The 20,001-nt window shown below is 39.9% G+C and overlaps 1 protein-coding gene across 1 annotated transcript in view; it reads left to right on the forward strand.

Moving 5' to 3' along the window:
• LOC128577641 (endogenous retrovirus group K member 13-1 Env polyprotein-like) overlaps positions 1-20,001 on the forward strand; it is a 107,077-nt gene that overhangs the window by 49,060 nt on the left and 38,016 nt on the right. The window contains exons 2-3 of the mRNA XM_053579906.1: positions 14,739-14,920; positions 16,273-16,304. Of these exons, the coding sequence (XP_053435881.1) occupies positions 14,783-14,920; positions 16,273-16,304 (170 nt within the window). The 5' untranslated portion in view covers positions 14,739-14,782. The remainder of the gene's footprint in view (positions 1-14,738; positions 14,921-16,272; positions 16,305-20,001) is intronic.

Raw genomic sequence — 20,001 nt, forward strand, 5'->3', positions numbered from 1 at the left:
TTGCAAAGGACCTGTACAGTATTACAGTCTGAGGCTGGGGAAACCTGCTTGGTTTGGTGGGGTTAGGTGGCTCAGTCTTGTATTCAACTAGTTCTTGTCCAATCTTGGTGGATCAGAGACTGTGGTGAAGTCTTAGCTGTGAATAAATACAAGCAATTAAGAAACTCCACCTCCCCAGACAACAAGTGGAATGGGAAAATTGACACTTCCTGTTACTAAACAACCAGGGTATCACCCTAGAGGGTCCTTGGTTGATTGTCCCAAGTTTGGGGTTCCAAACCAATTCACCCTGTCAGTACGAATTCTCTGGTGGGAGAGTTTGAAAGGTCTCCAGCAGCTAGATAGCAGAGGTCTACTGGCTGCTCAGATTTGGCTCTCTTTGGTGCTCTATGAAGTCAGAAAGGCCCACCCGGTAGCACAGTAGGGCCAGGGAGCTGAGTCTCTTTCTCCACTTTGCTCTTTTTTCATGCCCAAACACTGGTGACCCTACAGGGATGCAGTCCTGTTCCCTCCAATAATACGAAGTGCCAGGGCTTAGCGCCTGTCAGAGTCAAAGGAAGGTCAATGCCCCCGAGGCCCGGCCACTGCCCTGGGCTACCAGCCAGCTAGGGGAGCTGAGGCCTGCCTGCCTTGGGTGTTCAACATCCACTGGTGAGTGTTCCACTTGTGCTCAGTATAATCCTGGGGTTACCAGGCCTGCAAATGCTTATCTGCCTCAGCCACCATGCCTTTGCCCCTGCCGCTCTGCAGCACCAGTATCCCTATTGAGTGACTTCTAGTTTCCTCTGGCAGTGCACAGAGTTGGGGGTGGGTTTCTCCAAGATTAGACCCTGGCGTAATCACTCTGTTGTTGCTGGATCATTGTGGGAAGTGCCCCTGCCCAGCTCCACTGCCACTGCCAAAGCCAGAGAATTCTGGCTGTAGTAGCAGCTCTAGGAGCATGCTGCACATGGATCTGGCAGCAGGGTGGGGTACACTGCACGCGATTCTAGCAGTATCCAGTGCCTGGTGACTTCAGCAAATAGAACACTACTCCACTGGCGTTTCTGTTTCAGCTGGGGCCTGGCGCGCATGCAGGATGGGCGCTGCATGCTGCTTCAGCAGTCTCTTGGCAGGCAGGGCATGGTGCATGGTCTGGGAACTCCTGGCATGCGGGGTGTGGTGCACGGCCTAGGTGGTCTCTGGGCAGGTGCTCATTATCTTTAATCGTCAGAGAAATGCAAATCAATACCACGTTGAAATATCACTTAACTCCAGTAAGATTAGTCCACATTACAAAATCCCAAAACTGCAGATGCTAGCGTGGAGAGAAGGGAACACTTCTACACTGCTAGTGGGATTACAAATGAATACAACCTTCATGGAAAGAAGTGCCATGGTACCACCCCAGTAACAGAGTCTTTCAAGAAGTGTGGAACTTGTGGTGATAAATTTGTGGTGATCAACTGAAGAAAATTAAAGGTAAAAGCAGCATGAGATAAAAAAGATAAGACACACAGAATAGAGTTTTCAAAAGTGGGAATACAGAAGATCACTATTAGCTTTTGGGGTTCCAGAGAATGGACCTCAGTGTTTGTTCCACTCAACTTTTATTGAAGGCTGTTATCTCATTTAGCCCAGAGGGTAAGCTGAGTCAGGGAACAAAAATATCAGCAGTTTCTCTGAATAAGCATGTCTGTTCTTATTCTATCTATAATCATTAACTATAAGTGTCTGAGCAACCTCGAGAAATACAAAACCTGAGTCTTGTTTGGGGACAGCCTCCTATTTGTGATCACGCACACAGATTCCTTGTGGTAAGTTAATCCCCTATAGTTTTCTGTTGAGAAGATGTCCTGATGGAATCAGGCTCCTCTGAAGAATGAATGGAACAGATGAATTTTCCTCTGATCTTCACCCAGAGACATCTTCCTCTGTGATAAGTATACAAACTCTCCTGCCCATATTTCAGGGCTCCAGCTGTTCTCTTAATCTCTGAGCTGACCATAGTACAAATACCCACAATGGGTATTTACTTTGACTGTTGACATGGTGGGAATGGCCTGGTTAATGTTCCTTCCCAGACCTTGCACATAGCTCCCTCAATGGCCATTCTTTCTTCAGAGTGTTTAAAGATCCAGAAGGAGTGTTTGTAAGCTGCACCCCTTATAGGAGAGACTTCCAGTAAAAGAAAAACTGCTCAGATAAGTAATTTAGCTGCTGCTTTAAAAGTAAGCTAGCTAAACTGTTTTTATTCCACCTTGCTTAGCTTATTTCTCTGTTTTTCACTTTTCCTGGGCATGGTTTCCCTTGCCAAGAATTGGTTCTTTAGGCCCCATTCTACCTGAATTTCCCCCTTTATTATTTTTATTTTGCAGAATGGCAAGGGCCATCATAACTTGTCCATGACCATTGGTTTCTCTTTAGACGCTTTGGATGCATCTATAGACTAACGACAAACAAAACATTAATGCCAAGAGAAATGCACCAATTCCCACCAGTGACTCTTCAAAAGTTTTTTTTTATTTATTTACATTTTTTACTTTCATTAAGTCATATATGCAAAAGTTTAAACCCACTTCAATGGGTTAAGGTCTGCTAAGTCTGTTGTTAAACTTTCTCAGGTATCTGATCCTGTAAGGAAGTTCAAATGTGCTGCATAGGCTTAATAGATTTTTTTTCTTTTGAAATATCAAGGGAGAAATTATTGTCCAATCCTACTAAACGTCTTTTTATTTTATTCCAGTCATGTTCAATTTCATTAAACTCAAAAGGAGTAATACAGAAATTTGTAATGTTCCAATAACACAGTAACTGGGCATGGTGCTCCAAACGCATTGCTGTATCACCAACCCAAATCATGCTTAGTCTGAGATCAATGATTTGATTAGCCCGTTTGTGATCAATTCAAGACTGTGATTTACATAATCGAGTGGAATCCTTTTTTTTTTTATTAAGTCCTACACACATAGATAATGAATACATTTATGCGTATGTGGGGTACAATGTATTGTTTTTTATACAATCTGACATGATTACATCAAACCAATCAACATAGCTTTCACCTCATTTACTTGATTATTGTGTTAAGACATTTATGTTCTACACTTGACAGATTTGACTTGTACACTTGCAATATGCTCCATAGGTGTGGTCCTGCCTTTTACCCTCCCTTTATCAAACCTCTCTTCTCCCCTCCCTTCCCACTCTGTTTCTCTCCTTCATCCTGGGCTATAGTTGTGTTCTATCTTTCATAAGAAAGTGTGAGTAAATATAAGTTGGTTTCATAGAAGTACTGAGTATATTAGATACTTTCTCCTCCATTCTTGAGATACTTTACTCAAGACAATATTTTCAGGTCCCTGCATGTAAACATAAAAGAGATAAAGGCTCCATCTTATTTTAAGGCTGTAAAGTATTCCATGGTATACATATAGAAAATTTATTAATCCATTCATGGGTTCATGGGCACTTGGGCTTCTTCCATGACTTGGCCATTACTAATTGAGCTGCAATGAATAATCTGGTGCAAATATCTTTTTTACAAAGTGATTTGTGGTCTTTTGGATATACTCGTAGCAGAAGAATTGCAGTAGAAGGATTGCAGGATCCAAAAGCAGGTCAATGTTTAGATCCCTGAGTGTTCTCCAAACTTCTTTACAAAAGGAACATATTAGTTTGCATTCCCACCAGCAGTGGACAAGTGTTCCCTTTTCTCCACATCCACGCCAATATCTGTAGTTTTGGGATTTTTGTTATGTGGGCTACACTTATTGGAGTTAGATGGTATCTCAAAGTGGTTTTGATTTGCATTTCTCTGATGATTAAAGATAATGAGCATTTTCTCATGTGTCTGTAGACCATGCACCTGTTTTCTCTGTAGAAGCTTCTGTTCAAGTCTCTTGCCTATAGTCAAATGGGATCTCTTGTTCTTTTCTTATTAATAAGTTTGCGTTCTCTGTGGATTCTGGTTATCAAACCTTTGTCAGAAACGTAACCTGCAAATATCCTGTCCCATTCTGAGGGCACTCTACTTGCTTTACTTACTGTGTTCTTGGCAGTGCAGAAGCTTTTTACTTTGATCAGATCCCAGTAATGTACTTTTGGTATTGCTTCAATTGCCCTGGGGGTCCTCCTTATAAAGTATTCTCCCAGGCCAATTTCTTCAAGTGTTTCCCCTGCATGCTTTACAAGAATCTTTATGGTTTCATGTCTTAGTCTTTAAGTTTTTTATCCAGTGAGAGTCAATTTTTGTTAGAGGTGAAAAGTGTGAGTACTGTCTTCTACAAGTCACCAGCAAATTCACCCAGCACCATTTGTTAAATAGGGAGTCTTTCCCCCAATTTAAGTTTTTGATGGGCTTACTGAAGATCAAATGATGATAAACGTCTAGATTCATCTCTTGGTTCTCAATTCTGTTCCATACATCTACCTCTCGATTTTTGTGCCAATACCGTGCTGTTTTGATCACTATACATTTATAGTACAGTCTGAAGTCTGGTAGCATGATTCCACCTGATTTGTTTTTAATTTCTGAGTAATGTCTTGGCTATTCAAGGTTTTTTCTGTTTCCAAATAAAATGAAGTACAAGTTTTTTCAGATCTTTAAAGTATGACAGAGGTGTTTTAATGGGAATTGCATTAAATCTGTAGACTGCATTGGGTAATATGGACATTTTAACAATATTGATTCTTCCCAGCCGTAAGCATGGTATGTTTTACCATTTGTTGACATCTTCGGCTATTTATTTTCTCAGAGTTTCATAGTTCTCTGTATAGAGATCTTTCATGTCCTTTGTTAGGTACACTCCAGATATTTCATTTTCTTTGGCACTACTGTAAAGAGAATAGAGTCCTAGACTGGTTTTTGGTATATATGAATGCTACTGATTTGTGAGTATTGATTTTGTAGCCTGAGACGCTTCTGTATTCCTTGATCATGTTCTAAGAGTTGTGGTTGAGTCCCTGTGGTTTTCCTGGTATGTGATCATATCATCTGCAAAAAGTGAAAGTTTGGTCTCCTCTGACCCTATATGGATACCCTTGGCCACCTTCTCTTAACTGATTGCAATGGCTAAGACTTTCATTACAATGTTAAAAAGCAGTGGAGATAGTGGGCAATCTTGCCTAGTTCCTGATCTGAGTGGAAATATTTTCAATTTTACTTCATTCAACGTAATATTGGCTGCAGATTTGCTGTAGATGGCTTCTATCTGTTTAAGAAATATCCCTTCTATACCTGTTTTCTTAAGTGTTCTGATCATAAAAGGATGCTGGATATTATCAAAAGATTTTTCTGCATCAATGAAAAGAATCATGTGATCTTTGTTTTTAATTTTGTATATGTGATGTATTATATTTATAGGTTTACATATATTGAACCAACCTTGAGAGTTTGGGATAAAAGCCAGTTGGTAGTGGTGTATAATCTGTTTGATGTGTTGCTACATTCTGTTGGCTAGGATCTTATTGAACATTTTTGCATCAATATTATTTAGAGATATTGGTCTATAATTATTTTTTCTTGTTGGGCCTTTTCCTGGTTTGGGGATCAGGGTGATGTTAGCTTCATAGAATGTGTTGGTAAGTATTCCTTCTTTTTCTGTTTTGGAAAAGGTTAAGTAATATGGGTACTAGTTCCCCTTTAAAGGTTTGGTAAAATTCTGATGTGAAATCATTTGGTCCTGGGCTTTTCCTTTGGGGATGATTTTGTATAGTTGACGCTATTTCAGAACTTGATATAGGCCTGTTCAACATTTCCACTTCTTCCTGGCTAAGTCCCGGAAGATGGCATGATGCCAAATATTGATTAATTTCCTTCAGATTTTCATATTTCTGGGAATAGAGGTTTTTTTGGTAATATTCATTAACTGTTTTTGTATTTCTGCGAAGTCTGTGGTTATCTCATCTCTGTCATTTCTGATTGATGAAATTATAGATTTTGCTCTTTTATTTCTGGTTAGATTAGCCAAAGATCTATCTTTTTTATTGACCTTTTCAAAAACCCAACTTTTTGATTCATTGATCTGTTTTATAATTCTTTTAGTTTCAATTTTGTTTAATTCTGCTCTAATTTTGGTTATTTCTTTTCTTTTGCTGGGTTTGCGGTTGGAATTTTTTTCCTTTTCCAGTTGATTGAGCTGTCCCATTAAGTTGTTGATTTCCTCTCTTTCCATTCTCTTGAACAAGGCTTGCAACAGTATAAATTTCCCCCTTAAGACTGCCTTTGCAGTATCTCGGAGGTTCTGTTAGTTCATGTCTACATTATCGTTTTGCTCCAAAAATTTGGTAATTTCTTTCTTAATATCTTAATCATCTTATCTATAATGCAGCTATCATTTAGCATAAGATTATTTAGTTTCCGGGCAGCACCTGTGGCTCAAAGGTTCAAACCCAGCCCCAGCCAAACTTCAAAAAAAAAAAAAAAAAAAGATTATTTAGTTTCCATGTCTTTGTTTTAGTTTGCAGATTCCTGTTGTTACTGAGTTCAACTTTCATTCTATGCAGGTCCAAGAAGATACAAGGAATAATTTCTATTTTTTGAAATTTGCTGAGGTTAGACTTGTAAGCTAAGATGTAATCAATTTTGGAAGATGTTCTATGCACTGATGAGCAGAATGTGTATTCAGTTTTGTTAGGATGAAATGTTTAATAGATGTGTGTTTCAATGCAATTGTTGAATGGTTAATGTTAAGTCTAAAATTTCTTTGCTTAGTTTCTTATTGGAGGATATATCCAACACTGCCAAAGGGGTATTAAAATCTCTGTCTATTAAAGTGCTGGAGGAAATCAAATTGCTCATTTCTGTTAGTATCACTTATAAATTGAGGAGCATTCTGTTTGGGTGCATAAATATTAATAATTAAAATCTCATCATGCTGAGTGTTGCCCTTAACAAATATGAAATGACTATCCTTACCTTTCCTTACCTTTGTTGGTTTAAAGCCTATTGTATCTGTGAATAATATTGCAACACCTGCTTTTTACTGATTGCCATTTGCCTGAATTATAGGTGACCTTCCCTTCAGCCTGAGTCTATATTTACCTTTTAATGTAAGATGAGATTCTTAGATACAGCAGATATCTGACCTGAGTTTTTGTATCCAGTCAGCTGACCTATGCCTCTTTATAGGGCTATTTAAGCCATTTAGATTAATTGAGAGTAATGATAAACCTGGTATTATATTGGGTGTTGAATTTTTTGAAATTCCAGTGGACATTTTTAATCCTTTCACCACTGTGGAAGTTGGGTTTTGATCAAAATTTTCTGAGTGAGTTTACTTTGGTGGGAAATCATTGTGGTGGCCATTGTGGAGGATGGGTCTGAGAATATCCTGGAGAGCTGGTTTAGTGATGGCAAATTTCTTCAGCATGTGAATATCATTAAGGTATTTAATTTCTCTATCATAAATGAAACTCAGTTTAGCTGGATACAGGATCCTGGGTTGAAAGTTGTTTCATTTTAGGAGATTGAATGTAGAGGACTGTCCTCTTCCAGTTTGACCAGTTTCAGCAGAGAGACCTGCAGTCTTTCTAATATTCTTCCCCTTCTAGGTTATGGTTTTATTATGTCTGGCTGCTTGCAGTATTTTCTCCTTCATATTAGCTTTGGCAAAGTTAATTATAATGTGCCTAGGAGATGTTTTATTTAAGTTGAGTCGTGCTGTGGTTCTGAAATAGCTATCTGAATTTTAGAATTGCTTGGCATGTCTGGGAAGTTCTCATTCATTATCTCATGAAGTATAGCATCTGTGCCTTTTGATGTAACTTCATTGCCTTTAGGAATTCATTTAAGGTGAATATTACTTTTCTCCGAATTATCACAGAACTCTCTGAGAGAATGATTTGTTTTTGTTCTCCACTTCTCTTCCTCTTTGAGCATTTGGGAACATTTAAAAGCTTTGTCTTAAATGTCAGAAATCCTTTCTTCTTCCTGCTCCATTCTGTTACTGAGGGATTCTACTGTATTTCTCATATCTTGGAAGGCTGCAACTTCTTTTCTCAATGTATCAAAATATTTGATGATTTTGTCTTTGAATTCATTGAATTCTTCAGACAACTTTTGAATTATTCCTAGAATTTCTAATTCCAAGTTTACTTCTATTCTGTTAATCTTATTTGCCATCCAAATTCTAAATTTGATTTCTGACGTCTCAGCATCTGTTTATGAATGGGATCCTATGGTGTGACTGGTTTGTCATTCCTTGGGGAGTTGATCTATTCTGATTATTTATGTTGCCAGGGTTCTTCCACTAATTCCACCCATGATTGTTTTTCACCATTTGGCTAGATGAGCAGTTAAGGTGAAAATGGATTGGGGGGTTCTGGTGTTGTGGTTGAGGAGCCCTTCACCAAACAGCAGGGACTGGTGGACTTAGCTTTTCCTCTACAGCTTTGCAATGGACCTGTACAGTATTACAGCCTGAGTCTGGAGACCTGCTTGGCATGGTGGGGCTAGGTGGCTGTGTCTTGTATTCAACTGATCTCTGCCCAATCCTAGTGAATCACTGACTCTGGGTTGAAGACTAAGCTTTGGAGAAATACACCAAGTAAGACATCCCACCCCCCCACAGGAAACACCTGGAAGAGGAAAATCAAACCTTCCCACTACAACAAAACCAGGGTATCACCTTGGAGGGTCCTTGGTTGATTTGTCCAGTTCAAGAGTTCCAAATCAATGCCCCAATCAGCACCTACTCTCTATCTGGAGAGTTCCAAAGGTCTTCACAAGTAGATAGCAGTAGTCTGCTGGTAGCTCAAGTGTAGCTCACTCTGCCTCCAAGGAGGCAGAAATGCCCATCCAGTAGAAGGTTTGGACCAAGGGGGCTGATGCCTCTTTCCCCACCTTGCTCCCCCTTTACCACTGGACTCTGGTAACCCAAGTCTCTGGTAACCCCACCACCAGTCTGTTAACCCAGTCTCTGTGGCCCAGTTCTGTCCAAAAAGCAAATGTGCCAGGACTTTGCACCTGCCAGAATCGAAGTAAAGTCAGTGCCTCCTCCTCTTGGCTACCAGCCTCTGCCATCAGCCAGCAGAGGGAGCTGAATTCTGCCTGCCTCAGGTACTCAATGGCAACTGGAGAATATTCCACCTGAGCTCAATGTAAACCTGAGGATATACAGATAGCAAATATATTTCTCCCTCAGCCACTTCACTTTTGCTGCTGGTGTTCTGGTATCCCTATAGGATGAGGTCTGGTTCCCTCTGGTAGACCACAGAGTTCCCTTTGACACTCTAAAATTAGACCCCAGCAGGATTGCTCTATAATGCTGGTGTTGGGTGGGAGGTGTCTCCATTTGGGTTCACTCAACTTAGCAGTTCCCAAGTCTTCACCCATCGTGTGGAGACCCAAGCCTCAGCCACCTGGTGAGATACACTTTCTTAGAGCCAAGGCAGACAACTTCCCCTCTGTGTCTTTCTGCACTGTTACCAGATTCACAGATACAGGATAGCTGCGCTGCCACAGACTATGCAATGCCCATCCCTAGCCAAGAAGTGCAGACATTCTGGTCTCTGCAGGGGTTGGACTTCTAGACCACTAGGGAAGGAGGGGAGTATAAATTGAAGTTCAACATGGCAGGGAAAATATTTGTTCAAACTTCCTGACAAACAAGGGAATTCCCAGGCTCACAGCAGGGACTTTCTGGAGAAGGAGTCCCAGCTTCCATCAAATTGCTCTGGTGGGGTGAGAGAAGAGAAACTCAGTTCACCTCTCACTAGTAGAGATCTCACAGCAAGCAAGCAACTTTCTTGGGGGAGGGGATGGACACACGTCCTCTTTGGGATGAATTATGTACCTGAAATTTTTTTCTTTGGAGTTGCAGCTGGCCTTGAGACATGCAATTATCTATCTCTTCTCTCAGCTTGGCTCCCACCCTTCAGCTTTGTTGGGTTCTTTATGGCCATTATTTCTCCCTCTGAGCTGGAGCTTCTGTTGAAAGCTGGCTACAGTCAGCCATCATCCTCCACTCCCCCTTGTTCTTATTGAATGTAAAAATTGGAGGTAGGGAAAATAGCCAACCCGAGGATTTAGCAAAACACAAGACACATTGTTCAAAGAAAACAAGCAAATAAACAAAGAAAAGAGCTACCAGACACACAAACACACAGATGCACAATTAGAAACAAATAAACTGACAGACAAAAAGTAAAACAAAATAAAAATAATAATAATAAAACAATAATAAAAAAGGAAAAAAGAAAAAAACCCTAGTAGCTTGATGTAAGCATTCTCAGCAACCATGAGAAGTGAGGAAGAGGAAAAGAAAAAAATAGTATTAATAATAATTTTAAAAAATTAATGGTACCTCCTACAAGAAAAGGATAAATGCATAAGAACAAAAAGAACGAGCGAAGAAAAAAAGAGAAAAAATTACAAAAGTCACCACGTATGCGGTAGGGATAAACTTTGGTAGGAATATATTTATGTTGCACTATACTTTCTGGACACCAAGTGGCGCCATGAGTGGTTCCCAGGCTTATAACTGATTTACAGTTTACACTTTTTTTTTTTTTTTTTTTTTTGGTGGTTTCCTGGCTACCCACTTGGCGGTGAGACCCCACCGAGTTGTTGATTCCACTGATTTCAAAACGAATCTTCACAGGCAGGTTTCACAAATTCTTCCTACAACAGTTCCCATGAAGTGCAGGGTATCCTGGACCTGCTTTGGGTGCAGGATGGCTGCCTGCAGGTGAGACTCAAATCTCCGTACCTGGCCCTTGTGAAAAGGTTCTGTGGCAGTTGCCATTTCCGAAATTTCAAAATATGTCTGCTTCCTGACTGGCATCTAGCCCCGGCTGTGCCACTCCAGACAGCACCCCTATCTGACCGCCAACTTCCACTCAGGAGTCCACGCTTCACCAATTTTTCCACACAACACCTAGTTTCACCCCAAACTAGGAATTGTAATCTTCTGTGGGGGAGGGGCTGGTAACCACCATCACCGCCCACATCGGCACAGAGATTTTACTGCCAGTCTCGCAACTCCGAATTAGACTTCCAGTGGAGAAATCTGCCACTTTGTGGCACACCCCTAACTGCCTGTCTACACCAATAGTCCCCACTGGGAATGATCTAGCCCACTCACTCTCACCTGTTGTTCTGAGAGAGCTGAGCTAAACGTCTATCCCATTAGCCATCATGCTCCGTCCAGTAGAATTCTTTTTTTTTTTTTTTTTTTGTAGAGACAGAGTCTCACTTTACCGCTTTCAGTAGAGTGCCATGATGTCACAGGACTCACAGCAACCTCTAGCTCTTGGGCTTCAGCGATTGTCCTGCCTAAGCCTCCCAAGCAGCTGGGATTACAGGCACCCACCACAATGCCCGGCTATTTTTTTGGTTGCAGTTCAGCCGGGGCTGGGTTTGAACCCACCACCCTCGGTGTATGGGGCCGGCGCCCTACTCACTGAGCCACAGGTGCCACCCTATCCAGTGGAATTCTTTTGCCAGTCATTGACAAAGTGTGCTGTTTGAATGGTTTGATGAATGGCTACTCCAATAGTGGCCACAGTGGCTGTCACTGCTATCAGTCCCGTAATGACTGCTGTTAATGTGAAAACAAATCTTTTAGACCTTCTCAAAATAGATTTGAGCATGTCAATAATAATATGAGTAGAGGGAGAAGTTTTCCAGAGGCATTGGAAATGCACAAGCACCCAAAAGCCTTCCCAACATCTTGACTAATAAAGTATTAACATTTGAATTAAAAGTGTTAATTAGTAGGATGTAATCACTCCAATTTGTACAAATAATCGGCACATTGAATCCCACAAAGGCATAAATGTACTCATGATCTATGTATATATGATTTAATAAAATAAAATAAAATGAAATAAAAGTGGAGTTTAGGCCGGCATGGTGGCTCATGCCTGTAATCCTAGCACTTTGGGAGGCTGAGATGAGTGGATTACTTGAGCTCAGATATTCAAGACCAGCCTGAGCAAGAGAGAGACCCCATCTCTAAAAAAAATAGCCAGGAGTTGTGGTGGGCACCCGTAGTCCAAGCTACTTGGGAGTCTGAGACCAAAGAATCATTCAAACCCAGGAGTTTGAGGTCTCTGTGAGCTATGATGCCACAGCAGTCAACAAGGGGAAGCATAGTGAGACTCTGTCTCAAAAAAAAAAAAAAAAAAAGTAGAATTTATACATGTAAACAATTGGCAATCTTTATAGCTGATGATCTGAGATTCAGGAATAATATCTAATTTTCTGGCAATAAGCATGTATGGGTATTGAACACCAGCAAGTAAAAGGATCTCATAATCAGTTTTGAGATATTCCTCATATAGAGTGAGAGCCATATTTGGAATAGAGCTTAGTATTATGGCCTTACCATACTCTCAATCTGGAAATTGTCATTGCTAACTTCCATAACACAGGATGTTCTGGCCCTAGATGCGGATGCAACATTTTTGGTCTCAGGGTGGCCAAACTGGTTATTTCACTTTGTTGGGAAGAAAAAAGTACATCTAAAGAAACATGGGTGAGGAGAGGCATGAGGCCTATAAATCATAATGATTGGTTCCTCCTCACACATTTCTTGCCTAGAAGAATTTTGTGAAAGATAACTTCTAGGGTCCCAATCTATGATAAAATCAAGTTGATCCTTGGTGATTACCACAGCCCATGCCATTACCACAATCATGCCATTCCATATTATGCAAGTGAACAGTATTACCAGGCACGTTAGCAGAGCAGGGTCTCAGTTCCCTAGTTCTATTACTAAAATTCTTTAAAGGGTAAGCATATCTTTCTGTAGCAGGGTTATATTTGTCACTTAGGTAATTTAAAGAAAGACCAGAGACAACATAGAAACTTTTATAAGTGTCATTAGAGTAAGCAGGGTTTTCAATTCTCCATGCCTGAGTGCCCATGGCTAGGCAGCCTTTAACACCCTATGTCGAATAGGAAGGTACTTATAACCTAGGTTTACATTAATTTTCATACTATTCTACTTGATGTGTAGTGTACTGTTCATCAATAGGACAAGGCATGAAAGTGCTGTCATTCAAATAAACTTAAACAGCTGACTCGACCCATGAAATGGGTCTCTAACGGTGGAAAATTGGCAATAAGTGAAATTTGTGAGACTGGTGGGAACTAAAAAATTTGTGAATGCAGTGGTGGGCACTACAACTGAAGGTGTACTCACTACTACTGCCAGTACATCCAGGAACCCAAGAATATAATTTTCTGGAGTCATCTGGACCCAGGTACATCTGGGTCTGGTTGGTTGGCCAAAGCCTTGATTTCTCCTTATGTTGGTGGTTGGGAACCACAGGTCTTCATCTTTTTTTAAAAAAACTTTTTTTGAAGAGAAAGTGTCTCACTTTGTCATCCTTGGTAGAGTGCCATAGTGTCACAGCTCACAGCAACCTCCAGCTCTTGGGCTTAGGCAATTCTCTTGCCTCAGCCTCCTGAGTAGCTGGGACTACAGGCACCCACCACAAAGCCCAGCAATGTTTTTGTTACAGTTCGGCTGGGACTGGGTTCAAACCCACCACTCTCCGTATATGGGGCCAGTGCCCTACTCACTGAGATACAGGTGCCGCCCAAGAACCACAGGTCTTCTTCAGGGGAGTGGCCATTATTCTCTGCAGTTTCTTGAGCTTCCTCTGAGTGTACACCAGCTTCTTTTATTCCCTGGCAGTCTTCTGCTCTTTCTGATCTGGGTTTATGATTGAGCTTAATAAATCTTGATGGAACCCAGACAAGATCAGAGTCATCTCCTGTGGAAATACAAGCAAAGCCTCTTCCCCATAGAACAATTTCACCTTTCCCGCATTGCTGAGTTCTAATGTCTTTCCACCACACCAAAGATTTCTTCTTTAGCCTTAATTTTTTTTTCCTGTGAAATGCTACTTTATTGCCATAAATGTCTGGGTTTGGGGGAAATTTAACAAATTTAAAATATAAGTGCTTTATTTAATTGTATTTGTGGGAGTCATGTAATTCTTCATTCCTATCTCCCCCATTTATTATTATTTTTTGTAGCTGGTCTTTTAGGTTTCTATGAGCTCTTTCTACAATAGTCTGTCCTTGAGAATTATGTGGGATCACAGTAATGTGGATAATATTCCATTCTTGAAAGAATTTAGCCATAGTTTTGTTACAATAGCCTGGTCCATTATCTATTTTAATTTCCAAAGGTTTTCTGATTACTGTAACACAGGAAAAGAGGTGCCTTTTAGGATAAGTGGCACTTTCTCCAGATTAGCATGTAGCCCAAATGAAGTGAGAGAAAGTATTTACTGTCACATGAATGTGAGAAAGTTTACCAAAACTAGGTACATGTGTAATATCCATCTGCCAGTTTGATTGGCATTCAATTCTTGAGAATTGAGTCCTGCTGATTGAGTAGGCATAACAATCATTTGACATTGGGGGCATTGGTGAATAATGCTCTTTGCTTTTCTCCAGGTTAATTGGAATTTATTCTTTAGCCCTTTAGTATTAACATGAGTCAAGGAATGTAGCTGTTTGGTTTCTGTAAAGGCAGAGGCCATTAATGTATTGAGTGTATTATTGGCCTCTACTAAAGGAGCAGGTAGATTTGTATGAACTCGGATTGGGGTAATATAAAATGGCTGATCTCTAGATCTAATTAAGGACTGTAATGTGCTGAAGAGATAATATAATTGACCATCAGATAGATATTTAATTAAGGCTGTTTCAATATGTTTTGTTACAGAAACTGCATAGGCAGAATCAGAAATTAAGTTTAGATTTCCAGAAATATCTTTAAAATCTTCTATTACAGAATTGGATTGCTGACTCAAGTGGCTCTGAGGCGGGTGGCAAACGATGGAACATCCAAAGAGGAAGGGTTCCCCGTCAGAGGAGAATCGCAGAAGTGAGTGTGAGAGGACATATTGCTGGGCGCCTGCCAGGACACAGACATATGGCGGTATCCAGCTCAGGGTTTCTGGAAGGAATGAAGAGGTAGGCACTCCCAAGTGGAATTTGGGGGCCAGTTTCGGGTACTGTATGGTGCACCTCTCTGTGGTTTGACAGCGGGGGAGACATGTGTATGGTGAGAAAGTTTCCCCATTGTTGGAATCAGCACGCCATATTGCTGGCGGGCTTCTTGCTGGGGACATAGATAGCAGTGGACAGGATCCCACCTGTGAGGATCAATCCTTCACTTGGGCCAGGCACAAGGAACCCCCATTCCTCACTGCAGAAGCCTTTCACTGAGGAACTGTTAAGAACTGTGGAATCCCAGATCTGTGGTTGTTAAGTACTGAGGTGGACGTGCAACCACCAGGAACAAATAAGCTGGCATACTGCTCTAAGCTTGTGATACAAAGAGAAGTTAATACCTGTGTTGTTTGACCCCAATTCACAGCACCACTTGGTGTCCAGGAAGTATATTACAGCATAAATATATTCCTACAGAAATTAAATCCTTATGTCTCACATATGTTATATACATTTTTCTTCTTATTTTGATTGCAGTTGATTTTTTTGTTTTCTTTTCTCTTGTCTTGAATTCAGCTTCCTCAATTGGTTGCTGAGAGTGCTTATATCAAGCTATCTTAGTGGGGTTTTTTGTATTTTACTTTGTTTTGCTTTTCTAATATTTTGTTTCAATGTGTGTTGCTTTTTGCTAATTTGTAAGGTTGGATCTTCTCCTAGATCCCATTTTTTACATTCAACAAGAGCAAGGACTTCTATATTATTTTAGTTTTTTTTTTTTTTTTTTTTGGTTGCAGAATTTTAGCTTGAACTACTCCCTCATCCTAGTACACTCCATGGCATTCTCTCAGTTGATAGAGTCCCTTCTACTCACCCCATCTCTCCCACATAAAATACTTCAGCATCAGCAAAGAAATTACCCCCACCATGCTTCTAGTATTTTCTTTGTCTTTTTCTTGGTTTATTGCCTTTCTGTTCTCTTTCTTTATCCCTCCTCCCTCCCTCCCCTTAATTCGATCCAATGGCACATTTAATTTTTCTTGATTTATGCACACACACACACACATGTATATATATATATATATATTCTCCTCTTTTTTCTTTCTTTTTCTTTCTCCTCTCATCCTTTCCTTGAAGAGGGCAGGTGGGACACAGTGGTGGCCTAGCAGGTTGACTGAAGTAGTAGCCTGGCTCAAAGAAACTTGGAGATTGTTCTAATCTTGGCCCCAGAAAGAAAGTAATAGGAAGACCACACTACACATATTCTTTACTTTTTTTCCCCTTTACCTTATTCCTTATCCAATTTTTCCTTCTTGGGTTTTATGTTTGATTTTCTTCTTCTCTTCCTTTTTTTTTTTTTTTTTTTTTTTTGGCAGAGGAAGAGTCTGGCTGTTGTTGGACAAGTAAGGTGAGCCTATCTTTGAGGAACCCACCAAGCTAAGCTCCTCACAACTCTCAAGCTATAGGAGTGGCCATAGTATTATGTTGAACAACAACATCTCTTCCACCACTCTCATACTCCCTTCCTGTCCTCTATCTACCTGCTCCTCAATTTTCTTCTATTAGTACCCATTCTTCCCTTGTTGTTACCTTTCTTTCTCTTCTTTTTCTTCCTTTTATTTTTTTGTGCATTTCTCCCCTTTTTATTTTTCATTTCCTTTTCCTCTTCTTTTTCTTCTTTCCTCTCACTTCTCCTTGCTTTCTGAAACCCTTCTCTGCCTTCTGACACTATACCAAGGTGCTTCTTCCTTACCTAAACTCTGAGACTAGGTAACTTGAAGCAAAGGAAGAAGTTTGAAGGAGAAAGGTGCAAAAGGAAGTGAACAAGAAGAAAGCACACATAAGGAGGAACCAAAAGAAAAATTCAGGCACCATGAATAACCAAATTAGAGAAACTCCTTCAAGGGACCAGGAGGCAATTTATAAAGAAGACACCTTCTATAAAAAAATTAATGGATTTGACAGAAAAGGAATTTAAAATATGGTTGATTAAGACAATACAGGGATTGGAAGAGAAATGGAGAGATAGAACCAAAAGTCAGATGAGAGATATGTAGAATATAGAAAAGTTATGGATGATCTTAAGGAAATAAAGGAATCAATCTGGGACTATAAAGAAGTGGTAGACAGCAACAAAAATATATTAGACCAAGGAGAAGGAAGAACATCAGATCTAGAGGATAAAGTCTTTGAGTTAACACAGATAATAACAGAGTCAGAAAAGAAGAGAGAAAAAGCATAATAGGTGCTTAGAGAACTATGAGATGCCATGAAGCATTCTAATATATGAATAATAGGAATTGCTGAGGGAGAAGAAGAGACTGTCCCAAAGGTATGGAAGCCCTACTGGAGACTGTCATAAATGAAAACTTCCCAAGTTTTACTAAAGATCCTGACACACTCGTTTCAGATGAATACCAAACCCTGGGACATTTCAAAACCACCAAAACCTCTCCAAGACACACTGTAATGAACCTGTCCAAAATCAAGATGAAGGAAAATATCCAGCAAGCTGCTAGAAATAAGCACCAACTGACCTACAAGGGCAGAACCACTAGATTGATAGCAGACTTTTGCACTGAAACTTCTAAGCCAGGAAATCATGGTCATCCACTTCCAATATCCTTAAAAAAAATAATTTTCAGCCTAGAATTCTGTATCCTGCCAAACTTAGCTTCAAAATTGATGGAGAAATCAAAGCATTTGCCAATTTACAAGCATTGAGGAAATTCGCCACAACAAGGCTAGCTCTGCAGGAAAGACTTAGACCTATTCTCAATACTGAACACCACAATGGACCACCACAAAAGTATACATCCAGAAGCCAGAGGCCGGAATTTAATCTTTTTTTTTTTTTGATATCCACAACTTGTATTAATAAGAAGAATTTCAGAGAATTATCCTCAGCGAAAAAAGCCAATCCCCGAAGTCTACAAACTATATGACTCCATTTATATAATTTTCTTAAAGTTAGGCCATTATTTTTTTTATTCTTTATTTATTTTTTTTTATTAAATCATAACTGTATACATTGATATGATCATGGGGCATCACACACTCGCTTCATAAACCATTTGACACATTTTTATCACAGTGGTTAACATAGCCTTTCTGGCGTTATCTCAGTTACTGTGCGAAAACATTTACATTCTACATTTAACAAGTTTCGCAAATACCCCTGTAAGATGCACCACAGGTGTGATCCCACCGATCACCCTCCCTCTACCCACCCCCCCTTCTCACTTCCGCCTATTGTTAAGTTGTAGCTGGGTTATAGCTTTCATGTGAGAGTCACAAATTAGTTTCATAGTAGGGCTGTGTACATTGGGTACTTTTTCTCCCATTCTTGGGATACTTTACTAAGAAGAATATGTTCCAGCTCCATCCATGTAAACATGAAAGAGGTAAAGTCTCCATCTTTCTTTAAGGCTGCATAGTATTCCATGGTATACATATACCACAATTTATTAATCCATTCGTGGATCGATGGGTACTTGGGCTTTTTCCATGACTTAGCTATTACGAATTGGGCTGCAATAAACATTCTGGTACAAATATCTTTGTTATGTTGTGATTTTTGGTCTTCTGGGTATATGCCCAGCAGAGGAATTACAGGATTGAATGGCAGATCTATTTTTAGATCTCTGAGTGTTCTCCATATATCTTTCCAAAAGGAATGTATTAATTTGCATTCCCACCAGCAGTGCAGAAGTGTTCCCTTTTCTCCGCATCCACGCCAACATCTCTGGTCTTCAGATTTTGTGATATAGGCTAGTCTCATTGGAGTTAGATGATATCTCAAAGTAGTTTTGATTTGCATTTCTCTGATGATTAAAGATGATGAGCATTTTTTCATATGTCTGAAGGACTTGCGCCTGTCTTCTTCAGAGAAGTTTCTCTTCAAATCCCTTGCCCAGCCTGCGATGGGATCCCTTGTTTTTTTCTTGCTGATGCGTTTGAGTTCTCTGTGGATTCTGGTTATTAAACCTTTGTCAGAGATATACCCTGCAAATATCTTCTCCCATTCTGAGGGCTGTCTGCTTGCTCTGCTTACTGTTTTCTTAGCTGTGCAGAAGCTTTTTAGTTTGATCAAGTCCCAGTAGTGTATTTTTGAAGCTGCTTCAATTGCCCAGGGGGTTCTCCTCATGAAATACTCACCCAGACCAATTTCTTCAAGGGTTATCCCTGCATTCTCCTCTAGTATTTTTATAGTTTCATGTTTTAAGTTTAAATCTTTAATCCAATGAGAGTCTATCTTAGTTAATGGTGAAAGGTGTGGGTCCAATTTCAGTCTTCTGCAGGTAGCCAGCCAGTTCACCCAGCACCATTTGTTAAATAGGGAATCTTTTCCCCACTGAATGTTTTTAATTGGCTTGTCAAAAATCAAATAGTGGTAAGTAGCAGGATTCATCTCTTGGTTCTCTATTCTGTTCCAGATATCTACTTCTCTGTTTTTGTGCCAATACCATCCTGTTTTCATCACTATCGATTTGTAGTAAAGTCTGAGGTCTGGTAGTGTGATTCCTCCTGTTTTGTTTTTGTTTCTGAGTAATGTCTTGGCTATTCGAGGTTTTTTCTGATTCCATATAAAACGAAGTAATGTTTTTTCAAGATCTTTAAAATATGACAATGGAGCTTTAATAGGGAGTGCGTTGAAATTATATATTGCTTTGGGTAGTATGGACATTTTGATAATGTTGATTCTTCCCAGCCATGAGCATGGTATGTTTTTCCATTTGTTAACATTTTCAGCTATTTCTTTTCTTAGAGTTTCATAGTTCTCTTTATAGAGATCTTTCACGTCTTTTGTTAGGTAAATTCCCAAATATTTCATCTTCTTTGGTACTACTGTGAATGGGATAGAGTCCTTAACTGCTTTTTCAACTTGACTGTTGTTGGTATATATAAAGGCTACCGATTTATGAATGTTGATTTTGTAACCTGAGACGCTGCTGTATTCTTTGATCACTTCTTGGAGTTTTGTAGTAGAGTCCCTAGTGTTTTCCAGATACACAATCATATCATCTGCGAAGAGCGAGAGTTTGATCTCTGACCCTATATGGATACTCTTGATCGCCTTTTCTTCCCTAATTGCGGTGGCTAAA

This window comes from Nycticebus coucang, chromosome X (genome assembly GCF_027406575.1).
Source record: "Nycticebus coucang isolate mNycCou1 chromosome X, mNycCou1.pri, whole genome shotgun sequence".
NCBI classification, from domain to species: Eukaryota; Metazoa; Chordata; class Mammalia; order Primates; family Lorisidae; genus Nycticebus; species Nycticebus coucang.